This window comes from Lepidothrix coronata, unplaced genomic scaffold, assembly GCF_001604755.1.
Source record: "Lepidothrix coronata isolate B3197 unplaced genomic scaffold, Lepidothrix_coronata-1.0 Scaffold15, whole genome shotgun sequence".
Classification (NCBI taxonomy): domain Eukaryota; kingdom Metazoa; phylum Chordata; class Aves; order Passeriformes; family Pipridae; genus Lepidothrix; species Lepidothrix coronata.
Window position 1 is genome coordinate 502718 of NW_016690195.1, and position 24226 is coordinate 526943.

At 39.3% G+C, this 24226-nt stretch overlaps 1 protein-coding gene across 2 annotated transcripts in view; it reads left to right on the plus strand.

Moving 5' to 3' along the window:
• CPQ (carboxypeptidase Q) overlaps positions 1-24226 on the plus strand; it is a 162683-nt gene that overhangs the window by 110151 nt on the left and 28306 nt on the right. Inside the window, exons 7-8 of one of the 2 annotated variants that reach the window (XM_017806519.1) lie at positions 9518-9719; positions 15444-15502. In XM_017806519.1, coding sequence (XP_017662008.1) covers positions 9518-9719; positions 15444-15472 — 231 coding nt within the window. In that variant the 3' untranslated portion in view covers positions 15473-15502. Of the gene's footprint in view, positions 1-9517; positions 9720-15443; positions 15503-24226 lie in introns of those variants that run through there. The other variant, XM_017806518.1, reaches the window with a different exon arrangement.

Sequence of the window (24226 nt, forward strand, 5' to 3'; positions counted from 1 at the left end):
ATCTGTCTCTCCCGCCAACAACTGGTGTTTCAAAGTGCATCCTGGCATAAAGAGCAGTTGCCAAAACTGTTTTGGGGATAAGTCTTTGGAATATGTGGGGTTTTTTTCTTTTTCCCAGAAAAATTAGGCTATACCTGTATAACTGGTCTAAAGTAGTTATCTTGCATTCTCTTCCCTAGTTTACTATTATAACTCTCAGCAATGGTTAATACATCCAAGGCAGAGAGGAGATGAATGCAGATGTGTTTAGGAAGTTACCTTTTCTACAATAGCATGAAAGCAGACTTACAACAATTCCTAACAGTATATTTTTAATGCTAAGCAACCTATCAGAACAAATAAACAGAAATTTCACTTTGAATCAATTCATTGTGATGAACAAAATTAGATCAAATTGTATCTGCAGCAGAGTTGTCAGACAGCATTACAGAGATTACAGTTTTCTGGCTAATTGATGAAAAATCAATTATTTCCCACTAACGATTTGAATATTACTAAGATGTGTATTTAACTACCCATGTATAATGTTGTTCCTCCTTATGTCTCCAAATTATAGCGATAGCTTAGCTCTGTCATTTATTTGGCAGCAGTACCAAAGAACTTGCTTTCTGAGCTTCAGGGACGTGACAGGTTGCAGTTTAGTATGTGTTAAGGACTCTGGATTTACCACTGGTACTCTGATGTTCAGCAGGATTAAACTAAAATAGAATGTTCTGGAATAGGTAGCACTTGAAAGAGATGCTTCTTATATACAGAACTGCATTTTGGAGGAGCTGGAAGGATGTGCCGTGCCTAGTGCACACCACTCATCAGAAATATATTTGATGATTTACCTCTGTAGATTTCTGTGTTAGACAGTAAGATCCACCCTATGGTGGTGGTGTCAGCAACATGTGAAATTGTCTCATGCATGTCTCATCTTTGTCAAAATGGTTGCATTTCGCTGTCATCTCAAAGATTTATATTCAGAAATAATACCATAAATTAGGCCTAAGGATCAAATAGGGAAATATAAAGCAGACTGAGTGTTGTTTGAAAGATACTTTGTTACTTTGCTTTTAAAAAGTTTGAGACAAAGATGCATCTTAGTTCTTACTCTTGCTGATGAGATTCTTTCTGAATGTTGTGCTCTGCAGAGAAAGCCCTTTCTAACTTAAGAGTTTGTTATTTACGATGGAGGATTTAAGCAGAAATGACATCTGTCTGTTGTTTGTTGTTCTTGTTTTCCCTGTGCCATATGATCTGGCATAATTATAAACTGATACTACTATAGGACATTACCTTACTCATAATAACAAAATAAAGCAGATTAATATTGTACATTATGTTTAGCATGAAAAATAACTTAACCTTTTAATGATTTACTTGCTCAAATTTCTGGCAATTAGAATAGTATGGCACACACGGTGCTTGCTGATGGTAATGAGTACAAGTTAAATAAGAGTGGTATTTAAAGATTTCTTGTTAAATGAAAGACAGCCTGTATGACTCATCTACATAGCTGGATTTATTATGACTTTAGTTCGCTACAAACAAGTAGAAATATGAATGCAGTAATTCAGCAGAGGCAGACATGGATTTCCTTGAGATTGTAAATTACCTCCTCACATCAGCGGAAATGTGGCAAGGGAGAAGACATGAAGACAATATAGTACTGGACAAGTACAGATACTCCTGCTTTTGTAGCTTATTTATTATTTCTTTCAGTTTAATTCAGGTCTTTCTTCCTCATCTGTTATTGTAGGTTGCCACTTCTAGAAAGTGGATAAGTTACTGCAGAAGTAACTGAGATAGTAGTAGCAGCATAGTAGTTTTAGTATGGTGCCAATAATTAGCTCACATCCCTGCATAATAGCAGCATTTATATCACTCAAGTATTTCTGTAGATCCCAGTATTATAATTTCTGATTATTAAAGCAGTGATGGGGTATATTGGCTATTCAGAGCTTTGTGTGAATATAAGAGCTGCCATATTGGATTGATCAAAAGCTCTAGTGCTCTAGGCAGTCTAGTGCTGTCTCTTGTTTCTGATAGCATCCAGTGAATGTATGCTTAGGAAAAGCATATTTGCCCAACTGCGGTCGGATTAACCTCAGACACATACATTACTCATGCAACCATGCTTTCATTTTATCAAATATTTTCTGGAGAGCATCTCAGGGTCCTCATCCATTGTTTCCTTTGTATGATTTTTCTAAGCCATTTCCAAGAGTTGAAAACTGTGTATCTTCTGGCAGTTTCAGTGCCTCCATTAGTGTAAGGATACCTGCCACCCACTAGTACATCACAGAGCACCTGTTCAGCTTTGACCATGGGGCAGAAACCCCCCAGGGGAATTACCAGCCCGTTTGCTCACGAAGGAGATACCTGCTGAAGTGCTCACTACTTTTAGCTGTTAGTGAATAATTAGATTTGATCCCAGACTAGAAAAAGGGTTGCTTTTCCTTAACATTAAAGCTCCTTATCTTGATGAAGGGTAATGAAATTAAAGGATCTAAGTGCAAATCAGGCTCCAGATCTTGGAGTTCGACACTGTATTTGTAGTCTTTTTCCAATGCTTAGTGTTGTGCGACCCAGTTGCTAAGTAGGGCTCTTACAATACAGTAAATATAGTAAATAACTTCAGAAATGTGAAACATTGCAACGCTACTTTCTTATACAAGTTGAATGGAAGAACTGGAGGAACGTAATTTTAAATGGGTTCGTGTTGCAGCTCTTCAGTACAGATTCTCCTGCAACATTTAACAACAATATGTGAGTGCCTTCCACTAGGGCTTTTAAAGTTGTTTGTATGTTTACTCTTTTGCTGCCTTCATGAAGGGAGAAAGAAGTATATGTAATGGAGTGTCTGTCCCCCTTTTCATTGCTTTGGAGTAGTTTCAGTGAAAGGTCTGTGTACCATGAAACAAGGTTACAGTTATTTACTCAGCTGAATTAAGGGACTATGAGTGGCTGAAAATATTTATTTTGGAATAGCAATCTTCTCGGAAAGCAAATACATTTTGTAGTTAGAAGACTAAGAGATCCTAGGTCACATTCAAATTTACTTTAGTAACTCTGTTGTGATCATTGGAGACATTAATGTGTTACGAATTTAATTCAAACAGTATTACAGAAGGCATTCTTAAAATATTTCTGCGTGATTTTATTCCTGTCTGAATGATTTTTACGGAACTTGCCTAAACTTCTGGTGCAAATGCCATACATTGGTTTAACTTTTTAGTAAAAGTCAAACTTAATGAAAAATATCAATCACCAGCATTTACTATGGTTTGGTTTTTGTGTGTTTATTACCAAGATTTTATATTTTGCTCAAACTGCATCTGCATGAAAACAGAACTCTCTGAAATGTTGGTATTTCTTTGATAATAGTTTAAGTACTCTTTGTTGATGGTCACATCAGGTTCTGTACTATGGTTTGCTCATGAGTTGCTTTCTCTAAGAAGCAAATATCCTAAAACTATCTTGTCACTTTCAGGTGAAATGATTCTTCCCCAGAAAATACTGGCTGCTCAAAAAACAGAGTTTTCAGAAAACTCTGGTTGTTTCCTGATGTACCAAGTACTCTAGTGAAACGCGAGACAGGAATTTGTGTCTGATTTGAACCAAACACATAGAGGATTTTAATGAGTATTCTTTTATCCCAGCAAAATATGTTGACTGTTTGCCTATTGACTGTCCTCAGGCAATATTTTCTGTAATCAAAAATGATGTAAAATTACTGCTGGTTTTTTAGACCACTGTTGATCCCTTTCATTGCAAAGTGAAAGAAATGCATAAAGAGTGAAATGTTCAGTTGCAAAACTGCAATAAGAAAATAATTACACTGTATTCTGCAGAATCCCGATTAACAGCCAGTAGCACCACAGTAAAGGTGGCATGATTATAGAATTATATTTTACACCAGTTTTAAGTCAGAAGGAATTCATAATTCTTACTAATTAGGAATCAGCTACCTAGTGAAAGTTGCAGAGAAAGCCAGATTTTGCTAAAACGCAAAACCAGGTTCATTCTTTACACTGCCTGAAGCACAGAAGACCCCAAATCAGTCATGACAGTGTGTCTCCTGGATGCTTAGTCTTCATTCAAAATTTCATAATGTGTAGTGTGAGAAGAACTTTTGTCTCTGCATCTTTCCTCTCTTTCCCTCCAGTGAATAGCAGGGCTGCCATATGAAACTGGTGGAGACGTGTTCTGAGGATAGCTGCTTCGAGTGCATACTCCAGGCAGATTGACCCAAACATGGGTCCTTGGTCCATTGAGATGTTCTATTGTAAGAAAGTTGATCTCCTTCAATCCAAACTCCCTGCAGCTGTACAAGACAGAAAATTACTGCTTCTTGTTGACTTACCATGGTGAACTGTCCTCATTGGCTTATTTTCATTTCAACATTTCACTTCTTACCAAGATGAGAACCTAAAAGCATTCTGCATAAATATTATTGATGTATGTGCTGTGATAATTTATAAGGTGTTGCAAATTTCTTTTGATATATCTTCTATTGAAAGTTGCAGAAATACTCATTAGTTTCCTGAAGGAGTAAACATCATCTTTGATTGAAAGATGTAAACCACAATTTTTAATTTTGGCAATGTTGCCTATTTTCAAGTGAAAACCTAAAACCTTTCAGAAAAGGACAGTGGTGGGATGGTTATTCAGAGTCATAGACATTGTTTTGATACCCTTATATTTGAGCAGTAAAAGGGTTTAAGTTATGGAACGTTTTCCAGGGAGAACACTTCTCTTTGATACGCCTCTTTGTCAAAGAAAAAAACCTCCCAAGACAAGGCTTCAGGTAATCCAATGCATGCCTTACTTAGCCAGCTGCTATCTTCAGAGCTGTCTGCTTTTTCTTGTCTGTCACCCCAGGGAACTTACAATACTGAATGGTCATCTCTGTGAGTGCTGGGAAGTCAATACAGAGGAAACAGTCGTTGTATTGTACAAGGCAAGGCATGCCAGTAGTACGTTTTTACTGAGTGAAATGCGAATAAGTACATGACCAAATTGCTCCAGGGCTGTTGAAGTTACTGGGATTTTTGTCATTGGCCTGCCAGAGGTCAGAACTTGTAACTGTCATACAGAACAAGCCATAAATTCTGTGGACTTCTTTACAGACTGTTTTCCCATAATATGTGGCAGAAGAATATTTCATTTTGTAACAAACATATGAACCTTATTCATACCTTGTCATCTAGAAAAAATTGTGCTAATCTTTAACTCCAAAGCAGCTTTCTCCCATATAATGGGATCATTTACAAAAATTTATAACTCACAGTGTGCCTGATTTTCCCTGTCTTCATTCAAAAAGAGTGTAAATGGTATGATCACACTTATGGCTGGTGGTTATTATGCCTCGATGCTGGTGCATCTCTGCTTCCTAACAGCTGTTGTGGTGGGGTTTTTTCTGTAGTTTCCATTTATGCTCTTTTGCTTCATTAAGTAATCTTCATGCTAAACAGCAACTTAAAATTACACTACATCATGTTTATATATTATTAAATACTTAGAGGATATTTTATTTTTTTTTTCTTTTCCAGTTGTCACATGCACTTAGGTGTTTCCAGTGGATTTTTTTGTCTTTCCTGTAGTCTTATTTGCCAGTCTAACAAAGCTGGGTGCTGATTTAAACCCACTTTTAGTATTACAAGTGGGATGACCATCATTTTGCTGTGAGTTCTGCAACACAATTGTTGCCATGTTGGGAAACAACATGCTTGTTTCCCAACTGCTCTGAAACAAATACGGGAATACAAGTGTTGTTGTTTCCTAAAATTAAGTGTAAATCAATAACAGAAATCTGAAAACACAGTGTCGGATTAACTGATGTCCCTTATCACTGGAACAAATGAACAAATGAATTCAAGGACAGTGCTTTGTTGTTGTGTTTTCCTTGTAAATGAAAGTAAAAACCAGTAAATGAGCTGTTGGACAAGTAATACTCTATTTTAAACAGCCCCAAATTACTGAAGGCTTTTAGCATAACTGTTCCCTCCATTATACTTCCAGGTATGTCACTGCTTTAGCTGGGTAAGAGGGATTACCATCAGTGAGTTGGTAGATTAGTCATGAGATGTTGGAGTCTAGTTTAACATCTGGTAAGAATGAGAGATTTGGGCTTTTTCAAGCTTGAGAAGAGACAACTGAGAGGAGACCTCATTAATGTCTATAAGTATGTGAAGGGAAGGTGTCAAGAGGATGGAGCCAGGCTCTTCTCGGTGGTGCTGAGCAATAGGACAAGAGACAACTGATGCACAGGGAGTTCCACCTGAACATGAGGGAGAACTTCTTTACTGTGTGGATACACTGGAACAGACTGTCCAGAGAGGTTGTGGATTCTTCCTCAATGAAGATATTCAGGAACCATGGATGCAATCCTGTGCAATGTGCTCAAGGGTGATCTTCTTGAGGAGGGAGATTGGACCAGATGACCCACTGTGGTCCCTTCCAACCCTATCCATTTCGTGATTCTGTGATTTCATGTTACCAAGTTTTTGCCTTAGAGATAAAAAGTACTTACATTTTTAGTTTTCTTAACAGAGATAAAAATAGGTTGTTTATAGAGAAAACAGAAATAAAAGAAATTAAAAATTAAAAATAGAAGTATTGGCAAGGATCATGCCTGATTGTGTGTTCAATGAAAATCATAAGCTATAGAAAGCCAATTTGCCCATGTAGTATTTATTGTTACATTTCGTTTAAAAATTCATTTGAAGAGCTAAGCGTGATAAGATAAAGAGAGGTGACCTCTTTTGTGAGCACGTCATAGGAAGATAAAGGATAAAAGTCTGTTTTGATGATGGCAGCAGGTCACACAAACAAGTTTTAATTTTCTGGTACATACCAAGAGAAGTGGCACAATATCAAAATGTAGCAAATGAAATTTACTTTCTGAAAAAACTTACGTACTAAGTTTAAAATACTTATTTAACTGGTACATTCACTATGAGCACAACTGAAGGAAACAGCTGAACCTGCACTTGTTTTTTTGAAATCTTTCTGTTTTGTAGTGCTGTTCCCTTGAATTAGTCAAGGGGGCAATGTACGGGCTTACCTCACTTTGCTCGTGGCTGTTATTCCTGCACTGTACATGTCAAATGATGACAAAGCATCTTCACTGTAGCATGTTTTCCAGTATGTATTTCTTTCTGTGTAACTACAAATGCCAATATAGCTGTACAAAAATGGGTGTAGTAAAACCAATCTTTTTTTAAGACTGCAACTTTCAAACTCGATGGTGAATAGTTTTATAAGTAATCCTATCTTCTAGTGGACTAAATAGGGAAAAAGCTTTCTCAAGGATATATGGTACTTCAAGTAGTTGTGACCCATTACTTTTTTGTTCCCCGGTGAAGTCAGTTTCTCTCCCTAGGGTATCCTGTTTTCGTGCCTCTCCAGCACATTCTCAGAACTGAACAGCTTTCTTAAAGAACAACAACATGATGTAATGTATTGTGGGTGGTTTGTTTACTCAGTTTTATATTAAAAACACATGCAAAAATTTATGTGAGAAAACACAGCGGAAGACTGCTGTGATGCTAGCAGTTTATGAAGTTTTTGAACTTCATGATTCTGTTCTTTCGAGTGATAGGTGAGATTTCTTCTAGGTATCCACACTGTTCCCAAGCTCACTCTTCTCCTCAGTTCACTGCCCGAAATACTTCCTTACCCGTGTCTTACTGCTCCTCCTCATTTCACCTTCTCTAAAAATGGGCAGAAGTGCAACTTTGGAGACTCAACCAAAGAGGCTGAGTACCATAACATGGTATCTATGCAGTGCTTACTATACTTACATTAGCTTTCACTGGCAATTCAGCAGCACACTGAAATATGTATTGTCTTCCCTAAGTCTTGCTCCTTGGGCATGTGATATAAAGAAGATTTATATTTTGAAGCATTCTTTCTGTTGTATCTGTAACATTGGAGCATCATCAGTCCCTTTTAGCATGCACTGTACTTTTCTTGGCCTGCTTCTCTCCCACTATGTTCAGAGGATCTGTAAATCACGATTCACATTGAGGCTCATGACCTATTAATACATCATTTGATGGTAGACCTAGACACCACATGTAGCCTAATTATTTACATTTAATATTTTTCAAACTGAAGATTTTTTTTTTCACTGTATAAAAACGATGATTGCCAATTTGGTGACAAGATTGGTTATTTCCGCTTTGATTTCCAGTAGCTGAATGAGTTTGAGGTATTATAACATTTACAGTTACTTCATCATGCAAATATTTTATATTAATTTTTTTAAGTGCTGAATATATTTCTCATTTAAAAGTAAATACCTCTGCTATGTTAGAACTTATTTCACTCAAAAGAGAAAAGTTTGGGGAAAGTGTAAAACACAATTCTTGGCAAATTCTATAAAAGACTTCTTAAAACTTATGTGAATCATTCACAGCCACCTGTAGTTTGTATTTGGGTTTATATCCAGAAAAATGTCAAAGAATTCTTTGCTGAATTGTAGGCTTATGTAAGCTGTTAATGAAATGGATCTGTTACTTGCTGCTATCATGTATCTCTTGTAAGGATTTTCTTGTAACAACCCATGGCAACCATAAAATTGTGGAATGAGATCTAGGCATAGGAGTAACACCTGCAGTAAGTTCTCTTAGTCACATTGAAGATGGTCTGAAGTATAGCTTTTTTCTGCCTGACATGACCATAAAATGTTTTATTTTGAAAAAAAGTTTTGTGCTTCTCCAAAGGAGTGAGATCTTCCTCCACATAAAATCCATACATATTTTACTCCAATTAAACATTTGTAACTGAGCAATCTGAGCAAATGTGGGAAGCAAATTAATTGCTCTGTATGTTAATTTTTGTTCTTTTAGATAGAAAGATTCTTCCAGGTGCACACTAGACGCAAATGTTACTGTGCTGATTGTACCCAAAATCTTACATTTCATGTTTCCTGTGATGATTTGCCTTGGAAGCACAAACTTTCCTTAAAATAGATATTATTTCTTCAGGTCAGGAAGAACCTTGGCATTTCAGTCCTCCAGCTGATGTCAGAGTTGACTACATGGTATATTGAAAATAATGTGTTTCTGAACAGACAGCAGCTGGCTTTTTAAATAGGATGTCCTTCACAGTCTAAGCAGTCTAATTTTAAAGCCACGGGACTGCATACCCTCCACACTGCAGCAGAATTTCTGAGTTTCAGGTCTGCGAAGAAAGGGAGAGCTGCAGGTGAAACCTGCAATATGGTAGTGATGGCTTATTTTCTAGGTGACACTTCGGAAGTCTTAAAGGAAGTATCTGGGGACAGCAGACCAGACGTTGTGGCTCCTACAGAATGTTGATGCCTCAGAACAGAACTTGAACTATTTCAGTATTTTCATACAGAAAGATTAGGTCCTTTAATTTATGCTTATATACACGTGGTCACAGGAAGAATTTCTCNCACATTTGTTGTAGTGTGCTCACATTGACACCTAGAATCAGGTATATGATGCCAGCTAAAATAGCAACCACAGCACAATATCTTCTTTCCTTACATGTTTAGGAAAATATCTCCAACTTTGATATCGTCATGGAGTCTGATGAGGGCACCTTCAAGCCATCTGGACTGGGTTTTACTGGCAGTGCTAAAGCTCGGGAAATCGTGAAAGAGATCATGACTCTGCTGCTGCCCATCAATGCTACAGATGTTTACGACAATGCAGATGGAACAGACATCGATTACTGGATGAGAGACGGGGTGCCCGGTGAGTGTGGTTTACAGGTGACACTGCTCCCCCCAAGCAGTGCCATTGCAGACGGGTGGTCTGGTGTTTTAAAAATAGTAAGAAATGCTTTCTCCAGGGAGTAAAATCTTCTGTAAGTAAAATGCATAAATGTTAAAAGGTGACCAACAGAAGTAGGACATAGTGTGCATTTGAACTGCAGTTTAATAATGGTATAGATTATACGTAGAATAAAATGCCTAAAATCTTCTTTTCGGCTTTAAGGATTTATAATAATTAATCCCAGACTGGTGGTTTATAAATAGTAAACCAAGGCAGAGGGGAATTCTCCAATGCAGAAGAAATATTTTTTTAATTATTATTATTTTCACTCTGAAATATGGGGCTTTTTCTCTCTGTTTTATATGCTGGAGAAACAAAGTTTTTGAGACATGACATTTAAAGTGTTATGGGTTATTAAGGTCTGATAAAGGGATAAAATTCACAAAAGTTTGAAGTGGTTTAGGGGTTTATTTGGAGGACTGTATCTGGCCCGAGTGAGGAGCAGCTTTTTGGCAAAGAACCTTGTAAGCTGTGAGAGAGATCCACCACTGGCAGCACCCCTGTGCATGAGACCCCACACTAGCACAGAGGCTTTCAAAACACAAGAATTCCAACTGGAGGCCAACCTGGGTGAAACCTTAGTGAATTTACATTTGAATAATGGTAGAAAGATTTCATAACCATGATATTAAAAAAATTATGGTCAGTTTTAAAATTTTAAGGTTCTTTTTCTCCTGGGTTTTATGACTGAAGTAAGCTGGCACATTTCTCATGGTAGTTTTACGACTTGCTACTGTATGATTAGAATGTCTTAATGTTTTATTAACTGCCTTGTTTTCTACCTTGTGGAAGAAACAGTGAATCATAGAATATATTATTTTTATTTACAATCAGAACCCTTTTCTTCTCACTCAGGGTGTACAGAGATACCATAAAGTTGACTACCTTGAAAAACATATGGATTCCTAATTTTCAAACCAAAATATCTATGCTGGGCAAGAAGTATGGATGAATGGATATTGTTAAACAGCTAGGGATTCATCTTCAGCTGGTGCACTGCTTTCTAGGCGAGGTGGAAGCTTCTAAGTGCAATGTCATTCAGCTGTGACAATGGTGTGCTGAGTTGTTTTTAGAGACCTTAAGCACTGCCGAGAGGCTGTAGCCATGCATTATCCTCCACACCCTAGAAAAGTCTTTGCTGGTCCAGAATTTCAGACCTAAGGGTCCTAAGGGTGCTGACTCAGAAAGATGCCCTCCTTGATTTGCTGCTTGTCAACAGAGACGATGTTGTGAGTGACGTGGAGATTGGTGGCTGTCTTGGCCACAGCAACCATGAAGTGATTTCGTTTGAAATCTCTGTTGACAGGAGAAGTTGGCATTTCAACCCTGGACATGAGGAGAGCAGAATTCAGGTTGCTCAGGGAATTAGTAAGTAAGGTCCCCTGGGAAAATGCTTTCGAAGGAGCTGGGGTCTATCAGTGCAGGTCACTTTTAAAACATCATCTGCTAAGGGCACAGGGGCAGATAATGCCCAAATGTCATAAGTCAAGCAGGCAAGGCAGAAGGCTGGCAAGGCAGAAGGCCAGCCTGGCTGAACAGGGATCTTCTCTTGGAAATAAGGCAAAAAAGGAAGGTGTATGTCCAGTGGAAGCAAGGTCAAGTGACATGGGAAGAATTCAGAGATGCTACTTGCCACTGTATGGAGAAAATACATGCAGCTAAAACTCAGCTGGAGTTGAAACTGCCAGAAATATGGGAGACAATAAAAAAAGCTTTTTCAAATATATTAATGGCAACAAGCAGTATAGAAATATCATCAGCCCATTACAGAATGAAGATGGTCACCTCACAAACAGGGACAGAGACAAGGCAGAGGTGTTTAACACTTTCTTCGCCTCTATCTTCAAAATGGATGATGGACCAAGGAGGTCTCAGTGCCCTCAGCTGGAGGACCATGACTGTGAGAATGATGAACTCCCAGTTGACCTTGAAATTGTGTGGGACCTGCTGCTCCCGCTGGATCTGGGGCCTGATGGGATTCATCCCAGAATCCTCAAAGAGCTGGCTGATGTCATCACAAAACCTCTCTCAATGATTTTTGAGCAGTCTTGGGAATCCAGAGAGCTACCAACTGACTGGAAGCTGGCGAACGTTGTCCCAGTTTTCAAGAAGGGCAAGAAGGAGGACCCTGGAAACTACAGACCCATCAGTCTCACTTCAGTGCCTGATAAAGTTATGGAGAAGATTATTCAGGGAAGTATTGAAAAACACCTGAAAGACAATGCTGTTCTTGGTCACAAGCCAGCATGGCTTCATGAGAGGAAAGTCCTGCTTATCAAACCTCATTTCCTTTTACGACAAGGTAACCCACCTGGTAGATCAAGGGAAGCCAGTTGATGTAATCTTTTGGATTTCAGTAAAGCTTTCGATACTGTCTCTCACAGGATCCTTCTGGACAAAATGCCCAGCACAGGTGGATAAACACATCATGTAGGGGGTGAGCAGTCATCTCACAGGTCAAGCACAGAGGGTAATAGTGAATGGGGGAACATCAGGCTGATGACCTGTTGCTAGGAGGGTTCCACAGGACTCCATCTTGGGCCCTGTGTTCTTCAACATCTTCATAAATTACTTGGACACAAAACTGAAAGGGATACTAAGCGAGTTTGCAGATGACACAAAACTGGGAGGAGCTGTTAACTCCCTCAAGAGACCCTGCAGGGAGACCTCAACAAGTTAGAGGACTGGACAATCGCCAACCATATGAAGTTCAAGAAGGGAAAGTGCCAGATTCTGCACCTGGGATGGGGCAACCCTGGATGCACAGACAGACTGGGGAATGAGATGCTGGAATACAGCACTGTAAAGGGACCTGGGGATCCTAGTCAATGGCAAGCTGAATATGAGTCAGCAGTGCCCTGGCAGCCAGGAGGGCCAACCATGTCCTGGGGGGCCTCAGGCAAAACATTGTCAGCTGGTCAAGGGAGGGGATTGTCCCACTGTGCTCTGCACTGGTGCAGCCTCACCTTGCATATTGTGTGCAGTTTTGGGCACTGCAATATAAGAAAGATATTAAGCCATTAGAGAGTGTCCAAAGGAGAGCAACAAAGATGGTGAAGGGCCTTGAGGGGAAGCCATATGAGGAGCAACTGAGGTCACTTGGTCTGTTCAGCCTGAAGAAGGGGAGACTGAGGAGAGACCTCATTGCAGTTACAACTTCCTTGGGAGGGGAAGAAGAGGGGCAGGCACTGATCTCTTCTCTGTGGTGACCAGTGAGAGAACTCAAGGGAATGGCCTAAAGTTGTATCAGGGGAGGTTTAGGTCGGATATTAGAAAAAGGTTTTCCACCCAGAAGGTATTTGGGCACTGGAACAGGCTCCCCAGGGAAGTGGTCACAGCATCAAGCCTGAGAGAGTTCAAGAAGCGTTTGGATGATACTCTCAGGCACATGGTGTGACTCTTGGGGATGGTCCTGTGCAGGGCTAAGGGTTGGACTCAATGATCCTTGCAAATCAGCATATTTCTGTGATTCTGTGATCCTCTGATAAGAACTCACCACTCAGCCTGTGTTTAGAAAATGCAAGGGTATCAGAATTATTTTCTAGGTAAGGTGTTGGGAGCATTACAGATGGCCCTCAGGTACTTTCATTTTGCTTCCCATCTGAGTGTAACTGATAATAGAAGAGAGAAAAATTTAGCATTCAAATGCCTTGTTTTCAATTGATAATGTGAGTGGTGCTTGTGATGGCAGTGTATTGGGCCCTTGTACACCATATCTCATCAGCTATGGTGCACCTGGAGCATAAACAGCTACAGCTTGCCATGGTCCTCTTGATTAGTCATTGGGCTACATGTGTAAAGCACACTCATCAGGAGCAGTGCAGGAATGGAAGCTGTCTCCCACAGACAGCATAAACTATGAAAAATATAAACTGTAAGCTGAGCCTTGGGAAAATTTGAATACACCAGAAGCAAGACCTCAGTTTTTAAATAAATCTGATTTACTTTCCTATTAAAAATTTGTCACATTAATTGATAGGGGGGCGTTTTTGCTGAAGCTTTGGTTCATTTAACTTCCTGTTAAGCAAATAGCAATGTTCTTGCAGCATAAAGGAACAGTGATTCTTTTTTTCCCCATCAAGCCCCAGTGAGAAGAAATTAGCTTCAGTAAAAGAATTTTGGATGATTTAGGTTGTATTTTGTACTGTACCGGGGAGACGTCTAAGACATCATGTAATCTTCACGCCTTGTCTGCAGTATTCTCCCTGCTTGAATAAGCCCTTATTGTATATAATAACATTGAAACAAATTGAACAGCTTTTATAATTTTATCCAATTTAAACAAGCAGTCAAGTGTTGACACTTCATCAATTTTATTTAAATATTTTCTTGAAAATACACTTGGTGGCTTTGCTTCTGCAACAGTGAGAGAAAATATGGTGTACTTCTTGAAAAGTAAGAATGGTTTCTGACATAATTTCTCTAGAATTTTTCACGTTTTCATTGCTAAATAAATTCTTGGATCGTCTTTTTATGTTATTAACATTTTGCTCCTCCTGCTCCTTTTGGTCTGAAAGATCCACAGAGAGCAACATTATGTGTGGTTTTCAGAGATTTCATAGCTGCTCCTGAGACAGCCGAAGACACTGTGTCTCCTTAATCTCTGCTATTTCCAGTGTGTTTATTTTTAATGGGTGTGCAATGAAATGTTATTTGTAATGTTACTCAAACATATGTGCAACTAAACAGGGGTGATTATTCTGCGATTTTAGGATGAGAGAGGCCAGGAGAGCTCAGAGTGCTTAGCAAACCATAGACTGAAGCTTAATTAATACCTCTAAAGCACAAGCAAGGTGATCTGAACCAAACACAGCACTCTGGTGCTTTATGACTGAAGAATATCAGAAATATTTCCATCAGTGGCCTTTATGTTGGATTGTTTTGAGAACAGTTCAGCCCAGCAATGAGGAGTGTCCGTAGCTGTGTTTTTGTACTGATAACCAGTTTTCAGCTACTGAAAATATTTGTATAACATTTGTTTTGCCTTTCCATGAAGCATAAATCAAATTAAATTAGGGGTTTGTGGTATTTCATGCTGTGGTTTTACAGTTTGAGGTGACCATTGGTTCTAAGACTGCTCCTTTAATAATTATGCAATTATTTTTCTCATCTTTCTTTTTAAGCGTTCAATTATGTATTTGTTTTTAGTTAGGGATGCATTCAAACTGTGGCACATAAGTAAAGCTGTTCTTTTGCAACACTAAGTCCTAATCAAATTTGGCTAGAATTTGCAAATACTGGTGGGAAGATGGGTTTATTTGGTTTCTTAGCATACCTTTTCACAACAGGCTTCTTCAGTGTTTGAAAGGGTTAAAAACCCACTAAGCAAGCCCTGCTAAACCAGTCCTTGGATATTTTTGTAGAAAGAGCAAGGTATCTGATGATCACAGATACCTGATGATTATCGAGATGCTTCGAATGTGATTTAGACCAGTTCCTAAGGTAGCAGCCGTGGGTCTGGGTCAGCCTTCCCTGAAAACCTTAAGAATCTGAGAAGGAGAAATGAAGTGATTCCAGTGAACAGTAGTTCAGCTTTAAATGGGTTTGGGAAGATGAAAATGGGACGCTCTCTTATTTTTGCAAAAGAATGGCTGTTGTGACACAATGGCTGTGGTAGTTATGATGGGAACACTTGTTTGTTAGGAGCTGAGCTGTATTTGAGATCGAGCTGACCTAGGACATCAAGCAACTCCCCAAACGTGTGTTTCAATTCCTCTTTTAAAAATCAACTGGTGACCTAAAGGTGAAACTCCTTTTTACCATGTCAGTCTGAACCTTGATGGTTGTTCATGTCTCTCTGTCTCTACAGTGAAAGTGTCTTGCTTTTTTTGTTACATTGCATAAAAGGAAGAATTATTCTTCCAGAAACTAATACACAAGTAGTTAATCTAACTTTAATGTTTCTTCAGAAATGAAAAATTCATTGCTAACCTAATCTATTAGTCATTTAGATGTGGCAAACAAATACTGTAATATGTAATTTCTCTCATTTTCATAGTGCTTCTTTATAACCTTCATCTAAAATATGCTGTATTTTGGCCTGAGACACTAGACTTTGACAGGGATTATTTCCTTTCTTATTATGTAAGAGGTTAAATCCTTCAGTTCTACCCCTTTTCTGGAGCATACTTCCCTCTCTTACCCTCACCCCCATCATCCCTTGCAGCATCAGACTCAAGTGTAAGGCTGCCAGCAGGCTTGAGCCATGCCTACTCCTCTGTTTGGTGTCAGCCAGGGACATGTCTGAGAAAGCAGTGTAATGGGAAAACTCCCTGACTTGAGGTTGCCAGTTGGACATGAAGAATTGGGTAAACTCTCTTTCCCAAATTGTGAGTAACCTCTGTTCACTCTTGGCTATGTCACTGTTAGGAAGTGATACTCCACAGTAATGCTTGAAATACTGCCTCTCAGTACTGTCCACAGTCTTGGGCAGGCTCCTTGGATCCAGTTTCTAAGCTTCTTTTTATTTCCAAAAGAATAAAAGCTGTAAAGAAAAAGAAGAAAAATCAGCCTCGCATAGTCTAGGGCTTCATAAGCCAATGCTGAAAGGCCATTAATTGGAATGTGCAGGGGTCAGGGATGTTGCATTTGACAAAGACCTTCCTACAAGATGAGGGAAAGATAAAAATATTTCCCTAAAAGTAGACATTAAAATTAATTTCTTCACTTCAATACATAGCATTTGCATCACTTGTGATTTGAGATGTTTAGCATAGGGAATCACACATAGAGTTCCAGTTATTTGACAAATGCAAGGCAAATGTCTCCTGCTCACTGATGAAGCAAAAAGTTAGACAAAACTCCTGAACACTACTCAGAGAACTAAGCTTTATGGATAGTATTATAAGTACTTAGGTAATTTTAGGTACTCCACAGGTGCTACGTTTTTGTACTTGCTGAGTTCCCGCTGCACTGGACATGTGTTGAAGCACAGTGCCAACACCAACCACTATTGGACTGATTTCTTTGTTTGTGGAAATGAGGGGTAAGGGTCATATGGTGTACGCTCATGTCTTGCCTGAGTCTTGATCTCAGTAAGTCTGAGATATACCAACATTGTTGTCTGATAATTAGCAATATTGTATTGCTTTTCCCAGGTGTCATGGTTTGAGATAGCCCCAAAATCCAATCCCCTAATCTAAGCCCCCTCCCACATCTCAACCTAGTGTGAGATGGGGTTTTTTTTCCAGACAAAACACACCAGACTCAGAATGGGGGAAAGGGAATATATTACAGTGACTGTACAAATAAATACCATATCACATTATACACATGATCACAATATCTCTACCATGACATATAGTATTTACAATGGATCAGATCTCCTCTCCCCTCCAAATAAAAGTCCAGGAGGGAAAGAAGGACAGATCCCTTCCAGTCCTTAAGCAACATCTTCTAAGGCAGCAGGTTTCTTCTTCTCATGCATGCAGCAGCTGTGGCTGGCTTTCTGCCAGCACTCACGAGGGAGGTATCCAAACCTCTCTCGGCCCCATCGCCTCACAACCGAGGGGTCTTCCGTGGGCTTCGTCACCCCAGACAAGGTCGTTTCACCACGGTCATATCACGAAGACACAGAGGGGTCTTCGTGACGGTCTGGTATCTCCAGGAGATTCAAGCTCCTGCAGGGCCTCTGTGCCCTGTTCTCAGGCTGCCACCGTGGCAGCAGTGCGAGGGGGGAGCCAAGGTCACCCCCTCTGCATTCCATCTGGCCGTCCCAGTCCAGCTCCAGGACATCTTTGAGCTTCTTAGCTCCTCTCTCTCCGGTGCTGCTGTACTCCAAGGCTCCTCTCAAATAGGAGTCCATCTATTCCTCCTTTCTCGGAGGTCTCAAAGGAGTTTTGGGGTCTGGTATCAGTCTTACCCCAAACTCTGTAGCTCTGCTGCTGGCTCTCTCTCTCCCTTTCCAGGAGTCCTTTCTGCGATGCTGCATGTCTCTGTTGCTTCTCCGGTTCAGGTCTTATCTGTCCTGGCTCTCTGTGCCACTGTTTCTCTGGTCAGTGCCGGCTGCTGCTCTGCGCCCATGGAGAAAACATCTCCCGGCATAACTACAGACGCTTAGCCCAGTCTAAGACTGTTCCAAGTCTCTGCAATCCCCCCAGCCGGGGCTGGGAGGGGGCCAGAGGCCCCGAGGGGCTCAGAGCCCCTTCCTCGTGGCTCACAACATGGCCACCACTCCAACAACAACCCCAACTACAACTCATCTCTTCCGGTGAGCTTGTGATATGTTTACATTTTTGCAGGAGCGCCCATTGGGCAAAACTTCAAAACATCCAGGGGTTTCCACCCCTTGGGGTCTACCACTCTTCAGCCTCTGGGAGAAAAACCAAGGTCCAAACCACCACACCAGGGCATTCCTTTCCTTTTAAATATCTTCTTTTATCTTTCATAAAGGAAATATGATGGATAAGTGTGTTCCACTGTAAAAGCCAAATGTTCTGCAACTTGGGCGGTATTAAATTAAACCAGTATGCTAAGAGAACAACTGTAATTGCTTGGCACTTAAAGAACCTGCTGTAAGTGCTAAGGCTATTAGACCCATTTAAAATCCTGATTACAGACAGAACTGTGTGTATTAATCTGTAAAATAATTCATTCATTCTCTAATTTATCATTGTTCCATTAAAATGGGCTTTTGAAATTAGAAATTACTCTAGAGTAATTAAATAAATTTAATATGCTGCAACTTTTTATGAAGGTGGATACCTTAAAAGGCTCATAGTTTAACATAGTATCTCAGTTATATTAGCCTTTCATATGACCTTCTCTGCTTTTAATAAAGTTAATAAAGTCTTTGAGACTAATCATTTAATGAAAGGAATAGTCTGTAACTTATGGTATGTTTTCATATAAGTTGTGCTATTTGACTACCAGACAAATTTGACCACACTTTAACATTTCCTTCCACCTTTGTTCTGCTTTGGCTACTCTTGTATTGGCACACTGGAGTATTGGGCTACTTCTAATAATTAACAAGAAGCATCAGTTTTACAAGGTTTTTCTGTTTCATGTAGACTAGACACAGACCATGCAAATAGTCATCTGGGATGGTGGTGTTGGAGAGAGGGATAGAGTTGAGCAATTAGGCACAGTGCCTGAGTGCAAATTTTCCTGGCAGTTTTAAGAGGGCTTTTGTAATATATTTCTCATTAGCAATTCAGTCTATTTAAGTCTAAACAAAATCAAAGTGGACAAAAGCAAACACCTTCTTCCAATAGGGTTAATGAGCTACAGAAGCACTTTGCAGGCTTGGTGAATTCTCTGTTGTTTTGAATGTATAAAACAAGACTTGGGTGTCCTTCAAAAAGTAAAGGATAATTCAAGCAGGAGAGTGGGCTTGATGCAGTACAGACAAGGTGAGGTTCTTTGCCATATGTTATTCCGAAGATGTGATGGTAATGGGTTTTTCTGGCCTTAAAATATCTGTTAATCTGCCAGTAAATATTGCAAGCATTTTCTATAATGAAATGCTCCTTCTCCCTTTTAAGGCTCACCCATTTCAAACAGACTAGTTTTTTGAATATCAAAAGCTTTTGTCCTTGATTTGTACAACATTTAGATAATCCTAATTAGATACAAAAATAAAACTATCATTAACTTACCGATCCCAGAGGAAATTTGAATTGTGAAACAAAAAATATATTGTAAAACTCTGTCATACGTTGATGAACTTCTAAACAAACACTTTGCTGAATTTTTTTATTTTATTTACAGGTATTATCTTTTCTTAAGTATTTGTGGTGCAGTTTAGTTGGCAAAGTTTTCTTGGTAGTCACGAGTGAAAAATTACAGCACAAGGGTTAAGTAGCTGATATTACATAGCTCTTAAAATCTGTCTTTCAATAAACTTAGACAAGACAGCTTTAAAATAATCTTATATGATTATTACAATAAATTGGTTTGAAACACTGACTTTCTCATTGCCTTTTAGAATCCTAAAAGAAGTAAAAGTCTTCCACTGCATTCAATCCAGTACTAATGCTAAATAAGCTCATTAATCTAGTAATGAAAACTTAAATTAAGGTGTTTCAAATAAAATCATAAATTCTAATGATTCTTGCACTTGTTAGCTAGTGTACTTCTTTCTCCTAAAGTTATTTTACTCTTAAAGTTATTATACTCTTCTTTCTGTCACCATCTGTAAGATTGAATTTCTTGCTTCCTTTTAGATGCTTAGTCTTCAAAAAGTTACATGAGGTGGATTGGTGTAAATGACTCTTGTTATTAAATAGGTTCTTCCTGTAAGCATATGCAATTTCTAAACATCTGAAAAATTATCAATAAATTTGCCTCTACCACTCATCTTTTTAGTGGTAGAATATGCTCTGTCTCAGAAAAGAAACACTGAATATATCTAACTGACAATCTCTTAGATTTGGGGTGTGGTTGTTTTTATTCTGGCTGCGCCTCAGAGAGACGTGGTAATTCTCTATTGTTTGCTGCCTAGGAAAGCTAAATTCTGTTTCTGTGGGTGGGAATATTCTTTTTCATATGAAAGTATTTGCTGTTTGTTGATTCTGAACAAAAAGTGTCCTACATTAACACACATAGCTCAGTGTTAACATGTTAAATATGCTTTTTGGAAGTACAATTAGTTAAGCCTTATTCCTAGAACTGTCCCTGACTTCACTGAAGCTTATGCAAATAATGAAGTAAACAGAAAGAAAGAAAAATAATAAAAAAGGAGTTAATTAGAGTTCTCTAAGGAATTTGGAGATGGAAAGTGCTTGCCAATGGAAAAAGTGAGAAAGTTAAACATGATTCTCTCCAGTTGTTTTTTTTTTACCTTTTTGAAATTTGACTGTATGAAAAATAAAACACATTTATAGTGTGGAAATGTTGGGAGATTTCTCACCAAATGTGTAATGATCCAGAATGGCTGTTAGGAACAACAGCAAAAATATCTGTGGATTCATGGATTTCATTCCTGGGAAACAAACTGTAATGGCATCAGTATTAAAAATGTAAACCATTCAGTAGCATTCCAGGATGACCATGTGGAAACTGCTCTTGATGGGAGGGACAGAAGTTAAATGTATTAAGATCTGGCTTGCACCTCTCCAAGTAGTTTCCTGTATGAAGTCATATGATGAATGCCTCTAATAGGTTTCTCCAGGGCTTAGTGTATCCTCAACTATTTAGAATTTTCATTGATGATTTGGAGTCAAGTTTAAAATTACAGCAAAACACAGCTGACGTAATTGCTATCTTGAAATGATAAAGAATGATGAGAACAATTGATCATCCAGCCAGGGTGATTATGTGAGTCTCCTCTGGCCAGTTTGTTCATACCTTTCTTGTACTGGAGTCACAAAAGATGTAATATGTAAAAAGCATGTTGCCTTGGATGTGTTGGCTGCCTTATTGCCAAAGAGGCCCATACGTTACCTCATTGCCAGAAGGTCTCAGTGGTGCCTCTTGCACAGCAGGGCCTGCAGCTCCTGTTCTGCAGAGCTGCTGCCCTGCTCATGCACGTCTCACACTCACTACTGCCGTGGGTTGTCCTGTTCCAGTACAGGACTTTGGTTTTGTCTTTGCTGAATTTTCTGAGGTCCACGTCAGGCCACTTCTGGATTTTGAGCTCTCTGAACAGCAGCTCTGCCTTCCAGCATGCACAGCTGCTCCTTCCACAAATTTTATGAAGAAACAACCCATCCCTGTCATCTGGATCATTACTGGGTGTGCAAAGAGTACTGACCTGGCACGGACCTCTGAGGGTCACACACATAACCAGGCACCAGTTAGACCTCAAACTGTTGCTGGCTACCCTTTGAGCCTGGCAGTCCAGACAGTCCTTCTAGTCCATAATTTTCATGGGGACTGAGGTTAGTTTTTCTAGTTTATAGTTCATAGAATCATCATAGCATCAGAGAATGGTTTGGGTTGGAAGGGACCTTAAAGATCATCTAGTTCCACCCCCTCTGCCAAGGACAGGGACACTTTTCACTAGGCCAGGTTGTTCAGAGCCCAATCCAACCTGACCTTAAACACTACCAGGGATGGGGCATGCACAACTTCTCTGGGCAACATGTTCCAGTGCCTCACCACCCTTGCAGTAAAGAATTTTTTCCTAATATCTAATCTAAACCTACTCACTTTCAATTTGAACCCATTCCCCCTTGTCCTGTCACTACAGGCTCTTGTAAAAAGTCCCACTTCATCTTTCTTGTAGGCTCCCTTCAGATACTGGAAGGCCTCAATTAGGTCACCCCAAGAGCTTCTCTTTTCCAGATTGAACAATCCCAATTCTTTCAGCCTTTCCTCATAGGAGAGCTGCTCTGTCTCTCTAATCAACATGGTGGCCCTCCTCTGGACTCACTCCTGGATCCTGCTGCTTTATACTGTACAACATTTGCCTTTTTTCTGTCATTTGAGACTTCTCCTAACTGCCACAACTTTTCCAAGATGACAGAAAGCAACCTCTGTGGCACTGGCCAGCTCCCCCATGCAGCCCATCCAATACCATTAATTTGTATTTGCCCCATTTACCTAAACAATCCCTAACTTCATTTTCCTATACCATGAGTAGTACCTGCTCCCCTGTCTTCCCAGTTGTGCCATGCAGAGACCTGAAAGCTACTTTTAAGTTTAAACCACAGCAATTCCTTTTGTAGTATTCTTTCATTGCTTATTATTATTGCTAATGTAGCAAATAATACAGCAATTCAACAGCATTTTCTTCCCAAAAGTTCTAGAAATTTTACATGGAAAGGAGGCTGTAGAAACCTCTCAACTGACTGTGCAGGGCATACTGGAGGTTTGAACCAAGTATGATTTTGATCCAGAATCAGGAAGTTTTTTAGTGACAGAGGCCCAGATACTAGTCAGAAAACTCGTCCCTTCCTGAAGCAGCAAACATATCACACTTTCATTTGCAGGTGACATTTTAGGTGTAAATGTTTGAGGCTTCTGTAGAATGCTTTTGATAGTAGTCCAAACTGAACAAATACTACGCTCAGAAATAATTTATAGACACATTGTCCTCAAAGGAGCAAGTTCAACATTATTTCAGTGGCGGCCTCTCCAGGACATCGTTAACATTTATAAACTGCAGAATGGGAACCCTTCTAACTGTTTGTCTTCAAAACTCATTCTGCAGATTGGATTTACAGTGGTACTGAATTTCTGAAGAGCAGAATTTATTGAATACCACCTTTTTTTCCCCCAGATATCTCTTTCCAGTGACATTATATGTGTTTTCATGCAACAATTTCAGTCAATTCAGCCATGGAGTAGACCACAGAAAAACACTTAATTATGAAAGAAACTGAATATACATTTGTATTTTATATTGGCAAATTCTCAAGAAAGTATCATGGGCTGCATAGGAATGCAAGAGAAAAGGTACAGGGTTACTCTTCTGGCTCTGACATGATCTGCTATCATCAGTGAACAATTTATGCTTCCTCAGTTTCCCCCAATAATAGATGTTACCTGAGGGTTGCTTATGAGCTACTTTTTGCCTAAAGGGTGCAATCAAGAGGAAGGAGTCATCATTATCTTTCTAATTAAGCTGGTCCATCTTCTGCAGGAATCATCAGACCTTGCAGTTATTTAGCTCAAGCGCAGCTTCACCTGAGCAAATGTTGTGGATGTGTGTAAAGAAAAGAGCAGCATAAGTGGAAGCATAAGCTTCCTATAAATGTATTTTAGGGACACATAAGTCTGTCTGCAAGGACAAAGCATGAACCTCAACAAGAGAAGCAGTTTAATGGAATTCTCCATCCAAAGAGCCGGTAAACCTAATTATGATTTACTGTCTATCAGGGCCAGTCTGTCCAAAGCTCTCAAATGTTTTCAGTGCCCATGACAGAGCTCTGTCTCAATCACCATGTAGGGCTTTAGAAATCCACCAAAGAAAATAGGCACTTCTCCTGTTGCTTAGATGGCTAAACTGGATTTTAAAACAGTTCAGTTCTATTAACTTTATTAAATGCAAGCAACGACCTTCTGGGACAGGAAAATTTTTGTAGTTGTTGCTGCTGTTTTTAAAGAAAGCTGAAGTAAAGAAATAGCTGAAAGCAGGTATTTTCAGATTCTAGTATCCAGATTCCTGAGACATTGAACAACTTGGTTTCTCGAAGAGTAGATACTCCATCCCTGCAAGCAAAGATATGAGGGTTTAGAGCATTGGCATTTTATAGCTATCACAAATTTCTTTCGGGGATGTGTAACGTACAAACACCTCACCTCCTGAGAGCTACCAAAAGCAACTTACACAAGTGAATTATATGAGACAGAAAACTTAAATTCTCTGAGGACAAAGGTTATTGTGAAAAATCCTAAAGCAAAGTGATTTTACTTTGATCAGTGTTCAGTTGTCCATCTCTGATCACAGTTGTGAAGAAACAAAACCCAAACTTATCCCCAGTCAAATCACAGAAGTGATTTTCAAGAATTCTTATGCCTTGCATCCCTTAAATGGGTAA